A 25,804-nucleotide genomic window follows, 5' to 3' on the forward strand; every position below is an offset into this window, starting at 1 on the left:
CGCTGAGACTGATCGCTCCTTTCCTCCAATCCCCATGCAGTTACTCTCCACTCACAGTCTAGGCGCCCGGCGGAGAGCGACAGGTGGGAGCTGCGTTACTTTGGTGCCTCTCGCGTCCTTGATGCATAAGCTTCACCAAGCGCAGGGTGAAGTCAACTCCAAATTTTACCAATTCTTGAGGGTCGTCACTTAAGCCATCATTTTAATCAGAAGTGGAAATTCCCCAGCCCTTTCCCGTCACCTCAGATGGGGGCGGGATGAATGGTAACCTCATCGGCCAATTGTACCACGCGACGTCCTGTGACGAATTACCGACACTTTATAGCGCCAATGAAGTCTTCCATTGTTAAGCGTCACTATGACTGACCATAAGGCCAACTAATCTACTTTAAGGTCGTGACGCGATAGTCAGCGGGGCTGACCAATAGACAGAGAAAAAGACCGGAAGTCTGCTTGCGGGGGGAGTAAGAGGCGGGTGTTCGCAACCGCCTAGGCCTGCGCGGGTCAACGCAGCTTGGGGGCCGCGAGCCAGCGAGCGGCGCGTGACGAAGAGCCTGAGCGACGGGTGATCTTGGCCAATGATCTGCAGCCGCCGAGGAGCTGCAGCCAGTGGCGAGTCGAGGGGGCGGGAGGCAGCAGGTTAGGCAGTGAGAAGTTAGTGGCGCTGCTGGGACGGGGGAAAGGAGACGCTTCTTCCTCCTCCTGCTCCTCTCGTTCCCGGGATCAGCCGCGGCAGTGGCCGCGAGTGACTCGGCAGCGTCTCCGGCTCCGCGTGGGAACCATGCTGACCGATGGCGGAGGCGGCGGCACCTCCTTTGAGGAGGACCTGGACTCGGTGGCTCCGCGATCCGCCCCAGCCGGGGCCTCAGAGCCGCCTCCGCCGGGAGGGGTCGGTCTGGGAATCCGCACCGTGAGGCTCTTTGGGGAGGCCGGGCCCGCGCCGGGAGTCGGTGGCGGCGGCGGCAGCGGTGCGGGCGGAGGGGACGCGGCGCTGGACTTCAAGTTGGCTGCTGCTGTGCTGAGGACCGGGGGTGGAGGTGGTGCCTCTGGCAGCGACGAGGACGAGGTGTCCGAGGTAAGGCTCCAGGACTCTGACTTCCCACACAGCGTGAGGCGTGAATTCTTTTGGGCCGGGGCTACCCTCCCGCTTCCCGGGCGGAGTACTTCTCTGACAGCGGTAGGCTCCATGCGGCGGTGCCAGCGGTGCGGGCCTAGTGAGCTTTCGGCTTATTCTTCAGTCCGCGGCTCCAGTGGGACGGGTTCCCGTCACCATTCGTACCCACAATAGGGAGTCCTTTGGTCTCTGAGCTTCGCGCGGGAACAAGGATTCCTCAGGCTACCTCCCGCCCACCCTGCTTTGGAGATGGGGGGGCGGGGTCTTGCCAGAGTCCCTGCCCTTGGTACTGAGAGAGACAAACAGAGTCAGAGACAGACAGAGCTAGCTTGCCTCTTCCTCAAAGTTAGGGGTACATTTATTTGCCTTATGCCTTGTGTATGCCTTACTTGTGTCCTTAAGGGTTTGAGACAGGTAAATATTAAGGATCTCTCAGCTTGTACCCTGAAAAATCACGTGACTCCTTCACTTGGGACCTTTTGTGAAGTTAGACAGGAAAAGGAAGTTCAAGTGCGTCTCTGAGCTTTGGAATAGCTGGATAGCCTAACTCTGAGGTTTTTAGGCTTGGAGAAGGTCAGGCTCCCTATGGACACCTTTTCTTTTGCAGTGAGGTCCTTCATTTCTTTTAACTCTCGTGTGTATACTCTTATGTGTACACATTTTTAGGTCTGAGCAACCTAGGATGGTAGGCATTATCTTTTTTGGGGCTCTAGGGGAAAAGGAGATTTTTATTTATAAATCTATTTTTCTCTTGACTGAGGCTTGGATATAACACTGTACTGTGATGACTGTTGTTTTAAGTGCTCAGAGTATTTCTTCTATTTTAGTTCTAAGGTGCCTGGTTCATCCCCTGTGACCAATTATTTTAACCTCTGGTCCTGGTGTTAAAGTACAGGAATTTCTCTCTTTGTACTAACGATCCTGGCTCTTGTATTTGAGAAGAATAAGGAGAAATTATTTGTGGGTTTCAGAATATAGTTAGTGTATTGTCTTATCATTCTAGGTCTGAACAGGAGTTTCTTTCTATTAAAAATCTTAGTACATTCTGACCCCAACATTTTGCTTTGGAGAAAACTGTATGGGTTATAAAGGGGCATAGTTCCTTGAATGTCTGTGTCTGAATTTTCATCACAAGGGAAATTAAATTCTAAGCCAAGGTGGGACTATGATTTTATTTGTATACAGTTATGGGGAGAGTCTCTGGCGCACTCCTACTCTTGGGCTTGTGGAAGGCTTTTTTTTACCCTTTCAGTAAAACTTGAGAGATGAAGCTAGAACATATTACTAGTTAGCTAGGAAATGAGTGGGGGGTTAACTCTAGACTTCAAAGATTAAACTTTATTTTCCTTGGAAATTTATAAGGGAGAATCTGAAAAAGTTTGCCTTGGTTTAAATGTGATGGAAAGAGGGTGTCCCTTGATTTTCTTACCATTTTTTGTATAATTGCTGTGAGTGAGATGAAGCCACACTCATTTGCTTTATTTTATTTAATTAATTTTTTTAGAGACAGGATGTCACGGTGTTGCCCAGGTTGGAGTGCAGTGGTTATTCACAGGCCTTATCATAGTGCACTACAGGCTTGAACTCCTGGGCTCAGGCAGCCTTCTCACCTCAGCCTCCCAATTAACTGGGACTTACAGGCACACACCACTCCACATAGCACTCATTTACTTTTATGTAAGTAGTAGTATTAAATTTCTTCAATGATAGAGTGCTAGTGAACCTCCAAAGTCTTATATCAATCAATCTCTCTCTTTATATATATATAATTTCATTTGTAGTCTCCATAGCATGTGGTTAAAGCCGTGGGCTGAACTCACACCTTTGTTGTTTTTTGTAGTTTGTTGTACAAGTCATGTGTTTATGATTCCTACGTACATTTAGTAGTGGGTAATGGTAAAAGATCCCCATATTCTCCTGTTTATTTAGGTTTTCTGTGCCTATAAAAGGATTTAAGTATAAATCTTTTTTTTTTTTTTTTTTTGAGACAGAGTCTCGCTTTGCTTTGTTGCCCAGGCTAGGGTGAGTGCTGTGGCTTCAGCCTAACTCACAGCAACCTCAAACTCCTGGGCTCAAGCAATCCTGCTGCCTCAGCCTCCCAAGTAGCTGGGACTACAGGCATGTGCCACCATGCCCGGCTAATTTTTTTCTATATATATTAGTTGGCCAATTAATTTCTTTCTATTTATAGTAGAGACGGGGGTCTCACTCTTGCTCAGGCTGGTTTTGAACTCCTGACTTTGAGCAATCCACCCGCTTCGGCCTTTCAGAATGCTAGGATTACAGGCGTGAACCACTGTGCCCGGCCTAAGTATAAATCTTTTTTGTTTTTTTTTTTTTTGAGACAAGAGTCTCGCTTTGTTGCCCAGGCTTTGTGGCGTCAGCCTAGCTCACAGCAACCTCAAACTCCTGGGCTCAAGCAATCCTGCTTCTTCAGCCTCCCAAGTAGCTGGGACTACAGGCATGTGCCGCCATGCCTGGCTAATTTTTTCTATATATATTAGTTGGCCAATTAATTTCTTTCTATTTATAGTAGAGACGGGGTCTCGCTCTTGCTCAGGCTGGTTTCGAACTCCTGACCTTGAGCGATCAGCCGGCCTCTGCCTCCCAGAGTGCTAGGATTACAGGCGTGAGCCACCTGGCCCGGCCAGTATAAATCTTTTTAATACTTTTTTGGAATGGAGGTTTCTAGGATATGCACAGATTTTAGCCTAATCCAGGATGATGCTCAGTGTGTATTTTAGATTCTTTCTTAACCTGTGGAGAAAGGAAATTTTATTTTTCTGTCCCGTTTCTTCCCTATTACATAGAGAGGAAATTCCTGGAGTATCTAATCTCTGCTCTATAAAGTATGTGGTAGGCTATAGTCTATGCCTTTGTGAATGAAATGACCTATTTTGCCCAAGCAAATGTTTTGCCTTTTCTGTTTTCTCTCTGACAAGATGAGCTGTTTTCTCCCATGTTATTGCCTTTGAATTTCCAGTGTGAAAGGATCATAACTAATGCTCTTCAAAAAATACTCACCTAACTGGCATTTGATGAATAATACTAAAATCTTCATGTTCATCTTTCCTAAGTATTTTAGAAGCAAGTACCTACACATCCAGAAAGATGATGAGTTCGTGTGTCGTTTGGGAGTAAATTTGTATAGTTTTCTAAATGGGACAGGACTAGGTGAGAAGTGGGTAAGAAATGTGGAGACAATGTAGTTGCTCTAGAATTAGTTGAAGTTCTATACATTTTGTGTGCAGAGAAGTAGATACACTAAGGACCTCTTTTCTATTTATTATCAGAGCCAAGAGCTGAGAAAAAAATAAGTTGCTTTCCCATGCTGGCCGACTCAAAAGATCTTTTGGTTCAATGGAGGGACTTAGGTCTTTTAGTAAATTTTTAATATTAGATTTGTGCTGTCTTAGGGAATGCTACCATTTGGGATCTTTTGTTCTTGTTTTAGGTATTGAAGTAAATATTTTGTATTTCTTCAGGGATTCTGAGTATATTTCTTAGCTGTCACTCTAAGGCCTTGATTAGAAAAGTCATAACTGCTGTGAATCCCATCAAAATTCTATTCTGAGCACATTGTTCAGAATAGAGGTCAGGTTAAAAAGCCCTTAAAAACCATTTAAAATTTTATTTTTTATTTTTAGAGACAGGGTCTTGCTATATTTCCCAGGCTTGTCTTGAACCTGCCTCAGCCTACTGAATATCTGGTACTACAGGCATGTGCCACCATGCCCAGTTTAAAAAACTGATTTTTAAATGTTAATTTTGGAATTGTAGTTTTTTTTGTTTTTAAACAAGTTGAAAGAATAATAAAATTCCTAAAGAAAAGACTGGTGAGATTTATGATTTTTAATTTTTGTCATAAGAATGTATGCATATACTGTATGTATATATGTGTGACAGCCTTTTCTTAAAATTATTGTAAAAGTAATATAATCTTATGGTGAAAAATTCAACAGAATAGATAGATATGAGGTGAAAAGTAAAAATACTTCTTTCCACTCTCACTAACCCTTCATATCCCATTCTTTTTTTTTTTTTTTTTTTTTTTTTTTGAGACAGAGTCTCACTTTGTTGCCCAGGCTAGAGTGAGTGCCATGGCGTCAGCCTGGCTCACAGCAACCTCAATCTCCGGGGCTCAGTGATCCTACTGCCTCAGCCTCCCGAGTAGCTGGGACTACAGGCATGCGCCACCATGCCCGGCTAATTTTTTGTATATACATTTTTAGTTGGTCAATTAATTTATTTCTATTTTTGGTAGAGACGGGGTCTCGCTCAGGCTGGTTTCGAACTCCTGACCTTGAGCAATCCACCCGCCTCGGCCTCCCAAAGTGCTAGGATTATAGGCGTGAGCCACCACGCCCAGCCGAAATCCCATTCTTTAAGGTAAACAATATTAAAACTCTTTTAGTAAATTTTCTAGGCCTATATATCTAGGTATGTATAGGTAAGTAAAGTGTGTGTATTTATATACACACACTTTAAAGACATATATCAATTTAGGAAGCATAGCTTTATGAGACCTTTTAGCGTCTCAATACCATAGCGTATTGAGACCTTTTTTTCTTGAGGCAGGTACCATATTTACAATTATGTAAAAGTACACATAAATTACATATAGCTCTGAAATTATAGCAGAAGCTTTGTTAGGGATTTTTTTTCCCCTGAAAATTATTTCTAAAGTCAAAAGTACAGGCCATATAGAAGTCCCATTCTTGATTTTCTTCAGTAGGAGAAAGTCATTTCCTTTAGGATTACTTATGATCTGCAATCTAGAGCAGGGTTTCTCAACAGCAACATGTAGACATTTTAGGCCAGATAAGTCTTTGTTGTGAGGGCCTTTCCTATGCATTAGCAGCATCCCTGGCCTCTACCCACTAAATGCCAGTAGAACCCACCCAATTGTGATAGCCAAAAATTCTTCAGATATTGCCAAATGTCTCCTGGGGACAAAATCAGCCCTGGTTGAGAACTACTGGTCTAGAGGCCACTCTTGTCATCAGGATGGCAATTTTGTCCTGAATACTCTGTATTCAAACTTCAGGTAAACAAGGTGAGTCATGGCTTTCAATAGCATCTCAGGGCTTATTCTCATAACCTGAGCAAGGGAGAAATAGAATGTACTGAAAGGTTTAATGTAAAACTAGCATGTACTGCTGATAATTTTCTATAGTAAATTCATCATTTTAGAGAACTTTCACTTAAACCGTATTTTCAAAAACCTCAGTTGCTCATGAAAATGAATTTTAAAAAAACCTTTATGGGGAATTTCAGTTTGTTCAAAGTTGAAATGCTTTATTCCATTAATTTACCATCAGTAGGGATAACATAGGAAATCCCACTTTGTATGCTAGTAGGCAAATTCTGGAGACATTGGAAATGTTTATTGGAGAAAAAGTTACATGTTATTACTGTAACAATTTGTTATATACTGCATGGATATTAACCTTACACAAGCTTCATTCTGTAAAGCCTTAAGACTTTACCTATAAAATGATGTGTTGATTGATGAGTATGGTTATATGAATGGTGGATCAATGCAGAGTTAATTAGTATGGGTGGAGGAAAACCTTATTGTGAAATTTGAAGTATGAGAGGGTTTTTTTGGAGGGGTTATTGTTTAGTACATTTTCAATAGGTGATTGCATTCATGTAGTTCACAAGTCTAAGTAATATAAGGGCAGAATGCAGTGAACTCTTGATCTCACCTCTTCTCCTGAGTATCCTGACCTCTGTACTTTTAATGTCTTATATATGCTTTCAGAATTTCTTTATGAAAGTACAAATATGTATTTTTATTTTTCCTATTCTTACACAAAAAGTAACATTATTCATATGAGATTTTTAAATGGTAAATTAGAGAGAGATTTAGGCTTTAAAAAAAATTAAAGTGATAAAACATGTCATGAATGAAGCATGGAGATGAGTTTAAGCACATTCCTTTCTGACCCTATCTGGTAGTAGAGTGATGATGGACTAGATGACCTCTGAAAATTCTAGCCTTCTGATTTGATGATAGATAAGATAAATAAAATATGTTGCTTTAAAGAATAGAAAAGCAGTTTTAAAAAGTATAAATTTTGAGTTAGCAAGTAAAAATAAATGACAATTCTACCAGATTTTTTTGTTGCCAAATTTACCTTTTTTTAGAACCAAAGTTGTAAGAAATAATACTAATTTTATTTTTTTTTACCCACAATAAATGAACTATTTCAATATATCTGTCTTCTTGGACTTTATTGATCACATTTCCCTTTCTTGTTACTTGTCTATAGAGTCATAGAATCTTGGTGATAATCCTATCTCATCTCATTTTAGGTAACTGCTACCATTTATTGAATGCATATTATATGCCAGTACCGTACTAGATACTTTCGTTATTTTATTTAATCGTTTCAACACTCCTTTGAGGTAGGTATTATTATCTACATTTTTATAGATGAATAAATGTAGGCTCAGAGAAATGAAGTAATGAATCTAAAAAACAAAAAAATGGTTAAAATGTTACACAACTAGTGAGTGGTAAAGTTAGGATTTGAATTCATTACTAAATCCAGAGCCTATGTTACTATTTTGCTTCTTCAGATTAAGAAATAGTGTTTTTGGTTACCAAATGCTGTTTCTCCAATAAATCATTGTTTAGTCCTTGTTGAAGTTTTCACAGATCTAGAGTGAAATAAGGACAATATAGTGAATTTCTCATAAAGCTATTTTTTCACTTCTTTATATTTTGAGGTAATATTCTACCTACTTTTATAAAATGAATATTAAAAATATCTGTATTTGACAAAACATTCAAATTGTAAACTTCATGTCAAGGCTCTGGGTAAAGCCTCAAAAGTCTGGGAACTATTGAACTAAGTGACTTGCCCAGAATCACATAGCTAATGTGTAGTGGTCAGGAGTAGAAGAGGGTTGTATGAAATGTTCAGTTTCTTTAAGTACCAAGTTTGACAGTTGATATCTCTGACATTTCACTTTGACATATGTTTTGGCTTGTGATTATCTTTAAATTTTTTTTAGAGGAGTTTGTGTGAAATCATGGATAAGTTGTGTTATTTTTGAATATGAGTTCCGCCGTGTTACCAATGCAGCGCAGACAGTTCAAAATATCAACAAAGTGTTTGGGAAGTATGTGGCTAATGAATGCACAGTACGTTGATGGTTTGAGAAGTTCAGTTCTGGTGATCTTAATCTTGAAAATGAGCCACGTGGGTGACCTGAGACCAAGAGATAATGATGAGCTGAAAGCTGTAGTGGAAACAGATCCAGCTCAACCTACTCGTGAGCAAGGTTTGGTGTTACTATTCCAACAGTATTGGACCATTTGAAACAAATTGGCAACATAAAGAAGCTGGATAGATGGGTACTGCCTAAATTAAATGAGTGTCAGAAGAGAAATTGTCTTTGAAGCTTGCCTTTCTTTGCTGTCATGACATAAAAGTGAACCATTTCTATATCCTATTGTTAATGTGTGATGAAAAATAGATTCTTTGTGACAATCTCATGGGTTTGGCATAATGGTTGGATAAAGATGAAGTACTGAAACATAGTCCAAAACCGAATATTCATCAAAAAAAGCTATGATCTGTTTTGGTGTTATCTACTATAGCTTCATGAAACCTGGTCAATCAATTACAGCCGATGTCTACTGCAATCAATTAGATGAAATGATGAGCATGCTTGCAATTAAGCAGCCGAGATTGGTCAGTAGAGACAGGCCAATCCTCTTTCAAGATGATGCTTGGCCACATGTCGCACAGACAACACTGCTCAAGCTATACAGCTGGACTTGGAAATTGTCATCCACTGTATTCACTAGACTGTGCACAAACTGACTACCACTTCTTCCAGGGTTTGGGCCACTTCTTGCAAGGGAAAATATTCAATTCTCAACAAGCTGTGGAAAATGCCTTTCACGATTTCATTGCCATTTGCTCTCCATTCTTCTTTGCTGCTGGCACAAACAAGCTATTGTTAAGATGGCAAAATTGTGTCAATAGTTTAGGTGCATACATTGATTAATTGTACTGTTTTTCTTTTCTTCTTTTTTTTTTTTCTTTTTGAGATGGAGTCTTGCTTTGTTGCCAGCTGGGCTAATGCCATAGCATTAGCCCAGCTCACAGCAACCTCAAACTCCTGGGCTCAAGCGATCCTTGTGCCTTAGCCTCCTGAGCTGGGACTACAGGTGTGTGCCACCATGCCTGGCTACGTTTTTTTTGTATTTTTAGTTGCCCAGCTAGTTTCTTTCTATTTTTAGTAGAGATGGGATCTCACTCTTACTGAGGCTGGTCTTGAACTCTTGAGCTGAAGTGATCCTCCGCCTTGGCCTGCCAGAGTGCTAGGATTACAGGTGTGAGCCACCATGTCTGGCCAATACTGCTTCTTGTTGAGATATAATAAACTAAACTTTTGATTTGAAAATTGGACATTGCATATTTAATGACCTAACAGATCACCTGACTCCCATTCTAGTTATCTTACCTGCTAGATTGTCCTGCTGTCTCTCTTTTGATGTGTTGTACCAATGAATTTAATTAATTGCTTAAGAAATGCCTATCTTAAACTAACACATCCGCAGTTGGCCTTGTTGGAAAAGTTTTATATTATTAAATGAAATTGTTCATAGCCATATAGATAATATAAAAAGGTATACCATTGGAACATAGGAGGAACATTATTCTAAGGTAATGCAGTGATTCCCAACTTTTTGGCACCAGGGAGCAGTTTCATAGAAGACAATTTTTCCACCAGTGGCGGGGTGGGGGGCCAGTGGTGGGGTGGGGGGACGTGCAGAGGTGGAGCTCAGGCAGTGATGCGAGGATGGGAAGCACTGTAAATACAGATGAAGCTTCTATGAATGAAGCTTACCTGCTGCTTACCTCCTGCTGTGGAGCCCCCCACCCAAGTTTCATGGAAGACAATTTCTCCATGGCCAGGATGGGGTGGGGTGGTGGTTGTAGTGTTGAGGGGGATTTGGTGGGAGAATGGTGGGGTTCTTGGCCTGGTCCCTAGTACTGGTCCATGGCCCCAGGGGTTGGGGACTGCAGTTGTAATGAACTTACTTGGGAAGTTCAGAACTTTCTTGATTCATTTAAAAAGATTAAGAAATAATTCAAACCACTGATATAGAAAGGTGTACTTTGCCCCTTTGCCAATATGGGAAATATTTGTTTTGTAATATTGTTATACCGTATTTAATTTGTAAAAATTAAAATCCTTGCTATTCTATTGGTAGTTACCGACAGTGTATGGTTCCTATAAATGAAGATCAGTTGCCTTGCAATGATTGACTGGTTTGCCTTTTTTCCTGCTGAGTGTACCTAAACCAGGGAGAAAGTGAACTTGTATATAAGGCTTTTTTATTCGCTTGAAATTTAGCAACTGTTTGTCAAAGAGCACATTTTGCTCTTCCTCCACTGTGTGCACTTCTGTTTTTACATAGTTTCCCCCTTACTGAATACTGTTTTCAGTAGTAGAAAGGGTGTTTTTAAAAAATAGAGATATACTACTTTATTCTAGTGATTTGATTCACCTGTATTAGTATGCAGTTTTAAAAAGAGAAAGGCAAATTCTCAGGGATTATCCCTAAGAATCAAAGAATTGAATAAAAGAACAATTTATTAAGTTGCCAAGGTAAGTTTGATGTGTTTAAAAGTTTATAATAAGGACAAGATAGAGAACACGTTTTCTTTTAAAATTGTGGTAAAATAACCATAACATAAAAATCTACCATTTTAACCATTTTTTGCTTTTGTTTTTAAATTGTGATAGACTATATATAACATAAAATTTACTATTTTAACCACTTTTAAGTGTACAGTTTAGTGGCATTAAGTGCATTCACATTTTTGTGCAATCATCACCACCAGCCATCTCCAGAACTTTTTCATCTTCCTAAACTGAAACTCTGTACCCATTAATTCTCTCATTCTCCATTCTCCCAGTTCTTAGCAACTACCATTCTACTTTCTATGAATTTGACACTCTAATTGGTATCATACAGTATTTGTCCTTCTTTACTGGCTTTATTCACTTAGTATAGTGTCTTCAAGGTTCATCCAATTGTAGCGCGTGTCAGAATTTCATTCCTTTTAAGCAAAAAAAAAATCCATTTTGTATATACGTATACCATATTTTCATTATCTGTTCATCTCTTGATGGACACTTGAATTGCTTACACCTTTGGGCTATGGTGAATAATGCTGTTATGAACATAGGTATACACATTTCTCTTTGAGACCTACATTCAGTTCTTTTGGGTATAAACCCAGAAGTGGAGTTGCAGGATCATATGGTAATTCTATTTTTAATTTTTTGAGAAACTGCCATACTGTTTTCTGTAGCACCTATACCATTTTACATTGCTGCCAGCAACGTAAGTTTTCCAGTATCTTTTCCACATTCTAGCCAGTGGTGATTTTCTGATTTTTTTGTTTGTATGTTTTTGATAAAAAACATTCTAATGGTTATAAAGTGCTCTCTTGTTGTGGTTTTGATTCGCATTTTCCTAATGATTAGTGTTGGTAAGCATCTTTTCATGTGGTTATTGACTATTTGCATATCTTCTTTGGAGAAATGTCTATTAAAATCCTTTATACATTTAAAAATTGTATTTGCTGTTTAGTTTTAGGAATTGTTTATATATTCTGGTATTAATCCCCTTGCAGATACATAATTTGCAAATATTTGCTCCCATTCTATGTGTTGTCTTTTCTCAATGTTGATAGTACCCTTTCATGTGCAAAAGTTTTTAATTTTCATGAAACTCAATTCATCTATTTTTTTGTTTGTTGTCGATGATTGTGGTGTCATATCCAAGAAATTGTTGCCAAATCCAATGTCATGAAAAATTTCTCCCATGTTTTCTTCTAAGAATTTTATGGTTTAAGCTTTTCAATTTATGCCTTTGATCTATTTTGATTTAATTTTTATATATGGTATAAGATAAGGGTCCAATTTCATGCTTTCCCATGTGGATACTGAATTTTTGCAGCACCATTTGTTGAAGGCCATTATTTTCTTATTGAATGGTCTTGGTACCTTTTTCAAAAATCAATTGACTGTATATAAGAGGGTTTATTTCTGGATTCTCTGATCCATTCCATTAGTCTGTATGTCTGCCCCTATGCCAGTACTATACTGATGTTTTGTTTTGTATTGTTTTGTTTTTTAAGAGACAGTCTCCTTGTGTTGTCCCAGCTAGAGCCCAGTGACAGTCATCATAGCTCATTGCAACCTCCAACTCTTGTCCTCGAGCAATCCTCCCACCTCAGCCTCTTCAGTAGCTGGGACTATAAGAGCATGACACCATGCCCAGCTAATTTTTCTAATTTTTGTAGAGATGGGTTTCACTCTTGTTCAGGCTGGTCTTGAACTCCTGAGCTGAAATGATTCTCCTGCCTCAGCTTGCCAGAGTGCTAGGGTTACAGGCATGAGCCAGCAGACCCAGCCCCATCATGTTTTGATTACAGTACCTTTGTTGTAAGTTTGGAAATTAGAAAGTGTTAGTCCTTCAACTTTGTTTTTCTTTTTCAGTATTGTTTTAATTATTCAGGGATTCAGGGTCTCTTAGGATTCAATATGAATTTTAGGATGGGTCTTTTAATTTCTGCAAAAAATGCCATTGGGATTTGATAGGGATTGCATTGAATGTAGATTGGTTTGGGTGAAAAAAGTGTTAATACAAATCCTATGTAGTAGTTGTTTCATCACAGTAGATATTAGCAAATGATTTTGACAAAATGTTAAAAAGCATCTGTAATGGAGAAACTGCCAGAGCATTCATTGATGTTCTCCCCGAAGCCTTTGAACCCAAATAACATGGGTTGTTTACTTTGAGTAGGTGTTTTTGGAATATAATCTTTTTCTTTTTTCTGATTTGTCCTCATATTTTGATTGATCAGGATGCTTTATATATATATATATTGATTAGATGGTAGGAGGAATACTATTTATCCTTTATACAATTAGAGAGGTCTTCAGTTTTGGAAAAACTCTCTCAATGTGGTATTAAACCTAGATAAATGAACCTGTGGTGTTTTCTTTAAGGATACAGAATTGAGAGAGTTTTGACATAGGCACTTTACAAAATCCCACATCAGTTGATACTTTGAATGTTACATTCTGAAAGGGCTTTTAGCTTTATATCAGCCTTAATTTTTTTTTTTTTGGTGTGTTTTCTTATTCTGCCAAGTCTCTACATTTTTATTTTTGCCTTAAAAATTGCACACTTGCTAAATTGAATAACATATGTGAAACAAACCATCATTACCAAAGAGCAAATTCCAAAAGGGACAATAGTGCAATTATATTAGATGTATTTTCTTTTTTGTTGTTACTTTTAGTTTTGCTATAATTTCAAATTTTCTAGAAAGTTGCGAGAATAGTACAAGGAATGTCTCCCATATATTCTTTACCCATATTCACCAGTTGTGTTTGTTTTGTCCCATTCTCTCTCTCTTTCATAAATAATTTTATGAACCATTTGAAAGTGGGTTGTAGACATCATGCTTCTTTACCCCTCAATACTTCAGTGTATAGTCCCTAAGAACAAAGATAATTCTTTTATATAACCACAGTACATTTATCAAAATGTGACATTTAACAAATTTCTGAAGTGTATTTCAAATTCTTAGAGTTTTAAAAATTGACTTTTTTTTTTTTTTTTTTTTTGAGACAGAGTCTCGCTTTGTTGTCCAGGCTAGAGTGAGTGCCGTGGCGTCAGCCTAGCTCACAGCAACCTCAAACTCCTGGGCTCGAGTGATCCTTCTGCCTCAGCCTCCCGAGTAGCTGGGACTACAGGCATGCGCCACCATGCCCGGCTAATTTTTTATATATATATCAGTTGGCCAATTAATTTCTTTCTATTTATAGTAGAGACGGGGTCTCGCTCTTGCTCAGGCTGGTTTTGAACTCCTGACCTTGAGCAATCCGCCCGCCTCGGCCTCCCAAGAGCTAGGATTACAGGCGTGAGCCACAGCGCCCGGCCTTGACTTTTTTTTTAAAGACGGTCTTGTTATGTCACTCAGGTTGGAGTGCAGTGGCCTGATCTTAGCTCACTGTATGTAGCCTTGAACTTGTGGGCTCAAGTGATCCTCCTACCTCAGCCTCCCAAGTAGCTATAGGTCTTCAGGTGTGTGCCACTGGGCTGGCTAATGTTTTTATGTTTTGTGGATACATAGTCTCATCGTTGCCCAGGCTGGTCTTGAACTCCTGGCATCAAGTGATCCTCCCACTTTGAGCACCCAAAGTTCTGGGATTAAAGGTGTGAGCCATTGTGCCTGGCCAAATTCACTTTTTAAAATGTAAAATTCATTGGTTTTTAATATATTTCACAAAGTTGTGTGACCATCACCACTGTGTATTCTGAAACATTTTCATCACCCCCAAAAGAAGCCCTATACTCATTAGCAGTCATTTCCCATTTTTCCCTTCCCTGGCCTCTGGTAATCACTAATCTACTTTCTGTCTGTATGGATTTGCCTAGTCTGGACATTTCATATGAACAAAATCATATAATATGTGGTTTTTTGCCTGGTTTCTTTCTCTTAGCATAATGTTTTTAAGATTTCTACATGTTGTAGCATGTATTAGAACAATAAATTAGATTAGATTAGAATAATAAATCATTTGGTGGCTATACTACATTTTGTTCATTGGTTGATGATTTTTGGGTTGATTTCATGTATGGCTATTATGAATAATGATACTATGAACTTTTTTTTTTCCTTTTTTTTGAGACAGAGTCTCACTTTGTTGCCCAGGCTAGAGTAAGTGCTGTGGCATCAGCCTACCTCACAGCAAGCTCAAACTCCTGGGCTCAAGCAATCCTACTGCCTCAGCCTCCCGAGTAGCTGGGACTACAGGCATATACCATCATGCCCGGCTAATTTTTTCTATATATATTAGTTGGCCAATTAATTTCTTTCTATTTATAGGAGAAACGGGGTCTCACTCTTGCTCAGGCTGGTTTTGAACTCCTGACCTTGAACAATTGCCCGCCTGGGCCTCCCAGAGTTCTAGGATTACAGGCATGAGCCACCTTGTCCTGCCGATACTATGAACTTTTGCATACTAGTTTTTGTACGAGCATGTCTTTTCAATTCCCTTGGGTATGTACCCAGGTGTGGAATTCCTATGTCATATGATAACTCTATGTTTAACTTTCTTAGGAACTACTAAGTTATTTTCTACTGTAGCTGTACTATTTTACATTCCCACCAGCAATGCACAGTGTTCCATTTAATTCACATCCTTGGTAACATTTATTATTATTTTTCATTATTTTGGTTATAGCCATTCTAGTGATGACTAATAATGTTGAGCATCTTTTCATCTTTTTTTTTTTTTTTTTTTTTTTGAGACAGAGTTTCTCTCTGTCACGCAGGCTGGAGAGGGCATGATCATAGTCACGCAACATCAAACTCCTGCAACCTCAAGCAACCCTCCTACCTCAGCCTCATGAGTAGCTGGGACTATAGGTGTGTGCCACTATGCCCGGCTAATTTTGAAATTTTTGGTAGGGATGGGGTCTCACTGTGTTTCCCATGCTGTTTCAAATTCCTGATCTCAAGTGATGCTCCTGCCTTGTTCTCCCAAAGTGCTGGGATAATAGACATGAGCCACTGGGCTTGGCTGAAAAGTCTGTTTACTATCCACATTGACTTGTCTTGGTACCCTTGTCAAAATCAATCAACTGGGCCAGGCGCGGTGGCTCACGCCTGTAATCGTAGCACTCTGGGAGGCCGAGGCGGGCGGATTGCTCGAGGTCAGGAGTTTGAAACCAGCCTGAGCAAGAGCGAGACCCCGTCTCTACTATAAATAGAAAGAAATTAATTGGCCAACTAATACATATAGAAAAAATTAGCTGGGCATGGTGGCGCATGCCTGTAGTCCCAGCTACTCGGGAGGCTGAGGCAGCAGGATCGCTTGAGCCCAGGAGTTTGAGGTTGCTGTGAGCGAGGCTGACGCCACGGCACTCACTCTAGTCTGGGCAACAAAGCCAGACTGTGTCTCAAAAAAAAAAAAAAAAAATCAATCAACTATAAATATGAGTGTTCATTTCTGGACAGTCTGTTCTCTTTATTGGTCTGTATGTCTCCTTACACCAGTTCCATGCTGTCTTGATTACTATAGCTTTTTGCAGTAACTTGTGAAATCAGAAAGTGTGAGTCCTCTGACTTTGTTATTTTTCAAGATTGTTTTGGTTATTCTGGGTTATTGGATGTGTTTTGTTCTTTTGATCTGGTGTTCAGGAGAAGTGTAATATGTGTTATTATGATGCTGAATTTGTGGTCGTGCACAAAAGATTCAGACCCCCCACCATAACTTTCTAGCTGTTGAAATTTCTGCCCTTCTATATATGGTAAAGGTGGATAGGGGAATTCATGTGATTTAAACCTGTGGTTTGCCAGACTACCAGGAGAGCAAGTTATAATATCAGTGTTTGTTTTTTTCCATGCATCTCCTTCCTGGCAAAGCCTAGGTGCATGTTTGAGAAGAGATAAAGAGTGAGGCGCTGGTTAGTTTGCATAATTGTAATCTGAATGAACTGTGGTCTCTAAGAAGAATGTGGACAGAATTTCTTTTTCCAGGATAATAAATGGAATAAAATAAAAAATATAGTAATTAGAATTTTTGTATTTGGTATCTTCTAACAACAGCATTTAAATAACATACAATTTACTTGACAACACAAGCCAGTGTTATCACTTCTATGTTCAAACTGCAAAAATAAATCTTGGATGTCACTGCTCAAATGGTCTCAGTTTTGTTAGGTTATTAGTTATTTTGACTCTATGAACAATGAGTCTGTACTATATTTTGGTACTCATTTTACTTGGGACTTGACTGACGGGTTAGCAAAGAAAACTTTTTCTTTAAGTTGGAAGAAACCATTATTTAAGGCTATCTTTAAATTATAGATTTGTCCTATTACTCACTCCCCAACAGAATGTAGAATAATATGATAATATACTATCTCAGGTACATTATCTCTTTGTGGCTAATCTGTTGAAATTATTCACTCATTCTCTACAGAAGAAAATCACTTTAGTTTGGGGTATGAACTCATGTCTTGCATAATAGAATTATGTCTTTTGGAGGTTAGAGTCCATGGTTAGTATGACTGGTATTTTAGAGGGAATTTATTTATTCACAATTATTTATTTAGAGCCTATTGCTTGTTAAGCTTTGTGCTAGGCCTTGGAATGACACTGATGATTGAATGTTCTCCCTGCCCTTAAAGATATCAGTCTTCAGGAATATGAACATTTTAGGGAATGAGAAAACAAGGTCAATTATTTATTCAGATTATATTTGCCTTTCTAAACTTCTCTCAGATATTAATATTAATAAATTATATTTGAGTGTTCTAGGCATTGTGCACTTAATTGATTCACCTCATTTAATTTTCTCATGGTTCTTTGACAATCCAAGATACGAAATTCAATGTATGGATCATTGTCCTGTGTTAGTTGGATGATCACTATAAAGGTTGATCTTTGAGTGTCTTGCTTCAGGAAATCGATGGGTGGCAGGTTTAAAGGGGCAATGATTTAAAATGGAAAGATGCATAGTCCATCAGCATAAGATTGTCTTATACTCATATTTGAGCAAAACCACAACTGCTTGTTTATTATGTTCTATAAACTCTCCAAGCCTGTCCTGCTTCAGGGCCTTTGTCACTTGCAGTTTCCTCTCTCAGGAACATTGTCCTCTTAGATATCCATGTGGCTTCTCTCTCACTTCTTTTAGCTTTCTGTGAAGAGGCCCTCCAATTACCTACGGTGTGTATGTTCCATAAACATGTCAGGATCACTGGTTCTAAAAATGAACTCATCATTTCCTTTTATCCCTGCTGTGGTTTGAATGTGCCCTCCAAAGTTCATGTCTTGGAAACTTGGTCCCTAGTTCAACAGTGCTGGGAGGTGGTGCCTAGTAGGAGGTGACTGGGTCATGAGAGCTTATGAATGGATTGATGTTGTTATCATGGGAGTGTGTTAGTTATCACTAGAGTGGCTTTGTTATAAAAGTGAATTTGGCCCCTTCTTTTGTTTGCTCTCTTTCCTGTGCTGTCTTGCCCTTCTGGCCTCTGCTATGTGAAGATGGAGCATTAAGGCCTTCTCAGGTGTGGGCCTCTCAATTGTGGACTTCCCAGCCTCCAGAGCTCTAAGAAATAAATCTCAGTTTATAAATTACTCAGTTCTGAAGTATTCTCTTATAGCTGTGCATCATGGGCTAAGACAACCCCTATCCCTTTTTTCCCCACCTTTGTAAATGGCAGTGTCCTAAAGTTAGTCACTCTAGTCACCTGTTTTGTTGTATGTGTGTGGTTAGAGATAATGTAGGTGAAATTGCCAGAAATGACTAAATGAAATCATTATTTGTCCGTTTAAGAATGCTGGCAGATTAGAGTTAGTGGGCTTGATAATCTATTATATTTAATTTAAATTTCAAAGTTCTCTCTGACATTACCATTGTTAAATTGTGACCTTAGGACACTTCATATAGTTGGGTATAGTGAAAACGATGTAAACTTTGGAGCCTGAAACACATGGCTTTAGATCCCTACATGGTTATGTGATCATGGGCAAGTCACTTAACTTTCCCAAGTAAAATGAAAATCAGTTAATCTACTTTATGAAGTAATTAAGATTATTGAATGGAATCATATATGGAAAAGGATGATACATATGAGGATTTAATTAATTAATTTATTTTTGAGACAGTGTCTCGCCCTGTCGCCCAGGCTAAAGTGCAATGGTGTCATCATAGCTCACTGCAAGCTTAAATTCCTGGGCTCAAGCAATCCTCCTGCCTCAGCCTCTGCAATAGGTGGGACTACAGGCAGGTACCACCATGCTCAATTTTTGTATTTTTTTGTAGAGATGGGGGTCTCACTGTCACTCAGGCTGGTCTTGAACTCCTAACCTCAAGTGATCCTCCAGACTCAACCTCAGAGAGTGCTAGGATTACAGGCATGAGCCACCACACCCAGCTAAGGCATTTTAGTAATGGTTTCCTATTACTTTTTTAAAAGGAACTTAATTAATGGTAATATTTTTTCAAAAAGACCTTTCTTTCTCCAATCTTTTTTTTTTTTTTGAGACAGAGTCTCTGTTGCCCAGGCTAGAGTGAGTGCCATGGCGTCAGCCTTGCTCACAGCAACCTCAAACTCCTGGGCTCAGGCGATCCTCCTGCCTCAGCCTCCCTAGTAGCTGGGACGGAGCTGGGACTACAGGCATGTGCACAGGCATGTGCCACCATGCCTGGCTAATTTTTTCTATATATATTAGTTGGCCAATTAATTTCTTTCTACTGATAGTAGAGACGGGGTCTTGCTCTTGCTCAGGCTGGTTTCGAACTCCTGACCTTGAGCAATCCGCCCTCCTTGGCCTCCCAGAGTGCTAGGATTACAGGCGTGAGCCACCGCACCCGGCCTTTCTCCAGTCTTTAATTAGAGACTTTAAAAGATTGTAGAAGGCTGGGTGTGGTGGCTCACGTCTGTAATACTAACACTTTGGGAGGCCTACATGGGAGGATCACTTGAGGCCAGGGGTTTGAGAGCAGCCTGGGCAACATAACAAGACCCTGTCTCTATAAAAAAATTAAAAAAATTAGCTGGGCATGGTGGATACCAGTATTCACAGCTACTTGGGAGGCTGAGGCGGAGGATCTCCTGAGCCCAGGAGTTTTGAGGTTACAGTGAGCTATGATTGTGCCACTGCACTCTAGCCTGGGTGACAGAGTGAGATCACATCTCTTAAAAAACAAAAAAGATAGGCCGGGCGCTGTGGCTCACGCCTGTAATCCTAGCTCTTGGGAGGCCGAGGCGGGCGGATTGCTCAAGGTCAGGAGTTCAAAACCAGCCTGAGCAAGAGCGAGACCCCGTCTCTACTATAAATAGAAAGAAATTAATTGGCCAACTGATATATATATAAAAAAATTAGCCGGGCATGGTGGCACATGCCTGTAGTCCCAGCTACCCAGGAGGCTGAGGCAGAAGGATCACTGGAGCCCAGGAGTTTGAGGTTGCTGTGAGCTAGGCTGACGCCACGGCACTCACTCTAGCCTGGGCAACAAAGTGAGACTCTGTCTCAAAAAAAAAAAAAACAAACAAAAAAGATTAATAGATTCTATAATAAAACTGTAGTTCAGAGATGACGTTTTTGTGGTTGAACAAAGTAGAGTTAATTTTCTTCAGTTTTATCTTAGAATTAGGAAAAGCATGGTGGTTTTCTCTTGTGCAATGTAAAACTAACCAATTTCAAATACCCAGGTACTGTTTATTTATTTATTTTGCACCTGAGATATCAGCTTCATCATTTATGTTTTTTTGAGAAGAGAGGATTGTGTGTCTGAAATTGGGAATACAAGCTTTTATGTTAATGATACAGCCTTTTTATTCTAGTATTTCAAGATATTGTTGTTGATTATATTAGGCCTTTTTGTGTCAATAAAATTCATTCCTAAATTTGTCATTATTTGGTCCTGAATTGCAACTGTATTATTTTTTTCCTTTGAGTGGATCTTGGGACATGTTTGTGGTGGATGCTACTGTTGTGTGTTTTGCAAAAAGGAATTATTACATCCTTCAGTAATGACGTCTTGGAACACTGGCCCATCCTTTTGGCTGTTCTGAATAGGGATCAGTAGTAGTAAGGCACCAGCATTCTAAAATTGGTGTACGTGCTGATCCTGACCTTAAACTAGAGGGCTTACTTTGGATGGGGAAAGGTAAGACGTGCTGTCCTATTGTTGGAAAAAACAATTTCCAAATTGTGAATAAGAAAGAAAAAGGCCAGGCATGGTGGCTCATGCCTGTAATCCTAGCACTCTGGGAGGCTGAGGTGGGCGGATTGCTCAAGGTCAAGAGTTCAAAACCAGCCTGAGCAAGAGCGAGACCCCGTCTCTACTATAAATAGAAAGAAATTAATTGGCTAACTAATATATATAGAAAAAATTAGCGGGGCATGGTGGCACATGCCTGTAGTCCCAGCTACTAGAGAGGCTGAGGCAGCAGGATTGCTTGAGCCCAGGAGTTTGAGGTTGCTGTGAGCTAGGCTGACGCCATGGCACTCACTCTAGCCTGGGCAACAAAGCGAGAGACTCTTGTCCCCCCCCCCCCCCCCGAAAATAAAATTAAATTAAAAAAATAAAAAAAAAGAAAAAGAAAACTAACAAGTACATTTTAAAAACTGTGTATTTTATATGTTTAAAATGTTTATTTACCTTCCCATTTTGAGTGATCAAAATTAAATTTCCTAAAGGAGCTTCATTTTTGGTTTGTGAGGAGAGGTAGTATGAAATAAAGGTTTAATTTAGTCTTTCCTTGAACTTCCTTATAGCTTCAGTTATAATCAGTGGGAGTAATGATTGTTCTTACAAGCTACCAGAAGTGAAATTTGTGGCTACTAATATTTGATTTCTTAACTCAAAAATTTAACATGTTAAAAATAAAAATGTCATAATCCATTTGTCTATTAAAAGGGCTCTAAGGAAAACAGTGCATTTTTAAAAAATAAAATTTATTTCAACTATCTTTGTTTCTCAGGTGAACAATGCATTTTTGATTTATATTTGAGAGCTTACATGATATTCTTCATTTGCTCCCTGCATGGTATTACCACAGGACTAGAGAATATATAAACAAAACATAATAAAATGTTTATGATAGAATGTTCTTTCCTACTAACTTATTTTCTCTGTTAGCTAACAATGCTATTTCTAGTAATATAGCCTAAGAGAAGGTAACAGTTGGTTATTTTTTTTTTTTGAGACAGAGTCTCGCTTTGTTGTCCAGGCTAGAGTGAGTGCCGTCGCGTCAGCCTAGCTCACAGCAACCTCAAACTCCTGGGCTCCAGTGATCCTTCTGCCTCAGCCTCCCGAGTAGCTGGGACTACAGGCATGCGCCACTATGCCCGGCTAATTTTTTATATATATATCAGTTGGCCAATTAATTTCTTTCTATTTATAGTAGAGACGGGGTCTCGCTCTTGCTCAGGCTGGTTTTGAACTCCTGACCTTGAGCAATCCGCCTGCCTCGGCCTCCCAAGAGCTAGGATTACAGGCGTGAGCCACAGCGCCCGGCCAACAGTTGGTTATTGATCAGTGTAATGTGAGATTTTATTTTACTTACTATTACAGTATGACTTAAAGGATATTGGTATTATGTATTTGTATTATGTATTTGAAGGTTTTAATTTATACTACTGCTTCATAGAAATTGTTTTCAAGTGGAAGTGAGTTTTAGTTAAATCATAGATGGATTAATAAATGATTTTTCTAACTAGACTGGCCAGAGTGACTGACTAACCCAGTTATTTTAGGTGATAATAGCTGAGTCTGTAGTTACTCTCCCTTGGTAACTGTTGCCATCCAGTGGTTCATTTCTGAAATGTCAAAATGGAATAAAAATGGGATAAAATGCTTGTTCCTATTCTTCCCACTCCTTTTTGTTTAATTGAAGCTAAAAGCCACACTCATTTTTTTTTTTTTTAAAGAAGGGAAGGGAGAGAAAAACTTTCGATGAGGAAAACAGTTTTTTGCCTTTAGTATTTCAAGGAGAGATTACTCACAAGGGAAAAACAGGTAGTTTTTGGTGAGCCATATTCCTGCCTACTCTTTTTCCTCCATCTTTTATTCTTATACCTAATTAGAGGTAGAAAAAAAATTCTGTAATGTTGGAATAAACTTTCTTGCCATTGGCAAAAATAGTACTACTATAGGTGGATGTATTTATTTGCTGTTGAATGTAGCTCTTGGATAGAGTTGAGCTATGTACGGTATTATTAGGCAGTAATGAAATTGCTGTGATGTTTAGCTATATGTAAGAAATTATGAGGCTTTTGTATTCATTTTCATGATAAAGACTAATTTCATTAAACATAGTATTTTGGGCTTATCCATTATATTTAGACGTTTTTTGCACTATGTCACCAAGCCTTTTGTATTAAATGTACAGGATTGGCCATATTTAATATTATTAATATTAGTATCTCCATGTAGTTATAAATGGTTTCCATCTTGACTAGCCAGATACATTTTGAGATAATGCTATTGGAATCTGAATTGCAAGAGTATGTTTCAGCAGGTTTATTGTGTAAGATATTTATGAATTGCCAAAAGCAATCCCTGAAAGGTTCCCAAAGCAATAGGCATAACTGGATATTTTGTCCTTTTATTAATTCCACATTGAGACAGGCTTACTTTTAAAATTTTAGAAAGGGAAATAGTAGAATTGAAGTGCCTTTTGGAACATCTAATTGACACAAATTTATTCAAATCATTCTGTTTATGGTTTTATGTAACTATAACTTATTCTGAGGTTTTTTCCCACAAGTGTTGGGGTTGTTGAAAATTTAATCGTGTGGGTCAAATCTTAAATATAAAATGCCTAAAACTACACTTAAAAGTTTGAATGAGTGCCGATAAAAATGTATCATGCTAGATTCTCTTATGATTCTTCTACTAAAAAGGTATAGAAAATAGATACTCTGGACAGGACAAAAGAAATACAATTATACAGAATCATATTCTAAAAATTATATAGTGTTTTATTTCAAAATGCTTTTACCTCCATTTCTCATCTCATCATTTCAGTAGCCCTCCAAGGTAGGTGGGGCAAATCTTGTCTTTGTTTATTGAAGAAGTTGAATGTCAGAAAGATTAATTGATATGTCTGAAGTTACACACAGTGCCTGATAGAACTAGTACTTGAACTTGATTCTCCTGATCTCTACTGCAATATTCTTTTCATAATGTCTTGTGGCCTGATTGAAACTTGAATTTTCATGCACTTTAAAACCTAGAAGAATTAAACTCAGTAAGTTGTTTTATGTATTATATTTTTCAAAGAGAAGTTATAAGCTCTCTGAAGCAAGGGGCACATCACCATTTTGTATTTTTCTTCTGAACTTGATTCTTCCCAAGCACTTAGGAATGTGTTGTCTTATATATGGGATACTAACATCATTGATACCGATGAGGGCATTGCTACTGGTTCTTTCTCTTCCTAATGGTAGTGACCAGGAAGGCAATGTACAATCTGTCACCTCTTACATGGTCTTATTCATTCTATCCCCTGTTGTTCTTTCCAGCCTAATGCCATAGCTATATTCTAGGTACCTGTGTCTTTTAAAAAATTGAGATATAATTCACATACCATAAAATTTACCATTTTTAAAGTCTGTATTTCAGTGGTTTTTAGAATATTCACAATCACCATCAATTCCAGAACATTTTCATCATTCCCAAAGGAAACTTAAGACCCACTGGCAATCACTGTCAATTTTCCCTCCTCCACTCCCCAGGCAACCACTAATTTACTGTCTGTCTCTATGAATCTGCCTATGCTGGACATTTCTTATAAATGCAGTCATATAATATGCAATCTTTTATGTCTGCCTTCTTTCACTAAACATAATGTTTTCAAGGTTTCATCTATATTATATCATGTATCAGTTCTTATTCCTTTTGATGCCTGAACAATATTCCATTGTGTGGATAATACCACATTTTGTTTATCCATTCATCCACTGATGGACATTTAGGTTGTTTCCACTTTTTGGCTATTATGAATAATGCAGCCATAAACAAGTGTGTATAAGTTTTTATATGAACATGTATGTTTTCAATTCTCCTCTTAGGTATATACCTAAGAGTGGAATTACTGAGTCATGTGGTAGTTCTCTGTTTAACTTTTGAAGAACTGCCAAGCTTTTTTTCTACAGTGACTGCACCATTTATATTTCCACCAGCAATGCATGAAGGACCTTACTTTTTTTAAGAGTGAACTATTCATCACTTCCTAAATGCATCATCAAGGCCATTTTCCATTTCATACCCTTTCCCTATCGGAAATACATTTCCACTTCTGTCCACCTTTATCCCTGTAACCATCTATTGTATCCTTCAAGCCTGTTCAAATGCGGCTTGTGTAAAATCTTCACAGATTACTAGGGCTGGAAGTGATTTCTCCCTCATGAATGCATGTAGTTGTACCTTTATTTCTCTTTAATGTCTTTTTTTTTGAGACAGAGTCTCACTTTGTTGCCCAGGCTAGAGTGAGTGCCGTGGCGTCAGCCTGGCTCACAGCAACCTCAATCTCCCGGGCTCAGCGATCCTACTGCCTCAGCCTCCCGAGTGGCTGGGACTACAGGCATACACCACCATGCCCGGCTAATTTTTTGTATATATATTTTTAGTTGGTCAATTAGTTTATTTCTATTTTTGGTAGAGACGGGGTCTCGCTCAGGCTGGTTTCGAACTCCTGACCTTGAGCAATCTGCCTGCCTCGGCCTCCCAAAGTGCTAGGATTACAGGCGTGAGCCACCACGCCCGGCCTCATGTCTTTTATAATAGTTGTTGGAGTATCACTTATTTCTTCTACCACATTTTTGTATTCTCTTGGTGCTTTGTGTATAATAGGCCTTTGGTAAATGTTGAAGCAATGAATGGGAGAAAATTGGAAATCCTTAACTTGGATTTTTAAAATGTTACATGAGACATAAAATATTTATAAAATAAAAATGTTAACATCTAAGTACCATCTTTAATTAACAATTCTGGGATTTTTTCACTAGAATGATGGTTTAATCTATATTCACAACTGGCAGGTATGTATATCTGCAAATATTTCATGATTTCTTGGCCTTGCAATAAACTCTTCATTGTGAAAGCAGT

The 25,804-nt window shown here is 38.8% G+C and overlaps 1 protein-coding gene across 14 annotated transcripts in view; it reads left to right on the top strand.

The window, feature by feature from the left end:
• Positions 1–646: 646 nt before the first annotated feature.
• Positions 647–25,804, top strand: part of ANKHD1 (ankyrin repeat and KH domain containing 1) — a 142,426-nt gene continuing 117,268 nt past the window's right edge. For 13 of the 14 annotated variants that reach the window (XM_012748869.2, XM_012748872.2, XM_012748874.2 and 10 more), the window contains exon 1: positions 647–1,075. In XM_012748869.2, coding sequence (XP_012604323.1) covers positions 782–1,075 — 294 coding nt within the window. In that variant the 5' untranslated portion in view covers positions 647–781. The remainder of the gene's footprint in view (positions 1,076–25,804) is intronic. The other variant, XM_012748871.2, reaches the window with a different exon arrangement.

Source organism: Microcebus murinus, chromosome 21 (assembly GCF_040939455.1).
Source record: "Microcebus murinus isolate Inina chromosome 21, M.murinus_Inina_mat1.0, whole genome shotgun sequence".
Classification (NCBI taxonomy): domain Eukaryota; kingdom Metazoa; phylum Chordata; class Mammalia; order Primates; family Cheirogaleidae; genus Microcebus; species Microcebus murinus.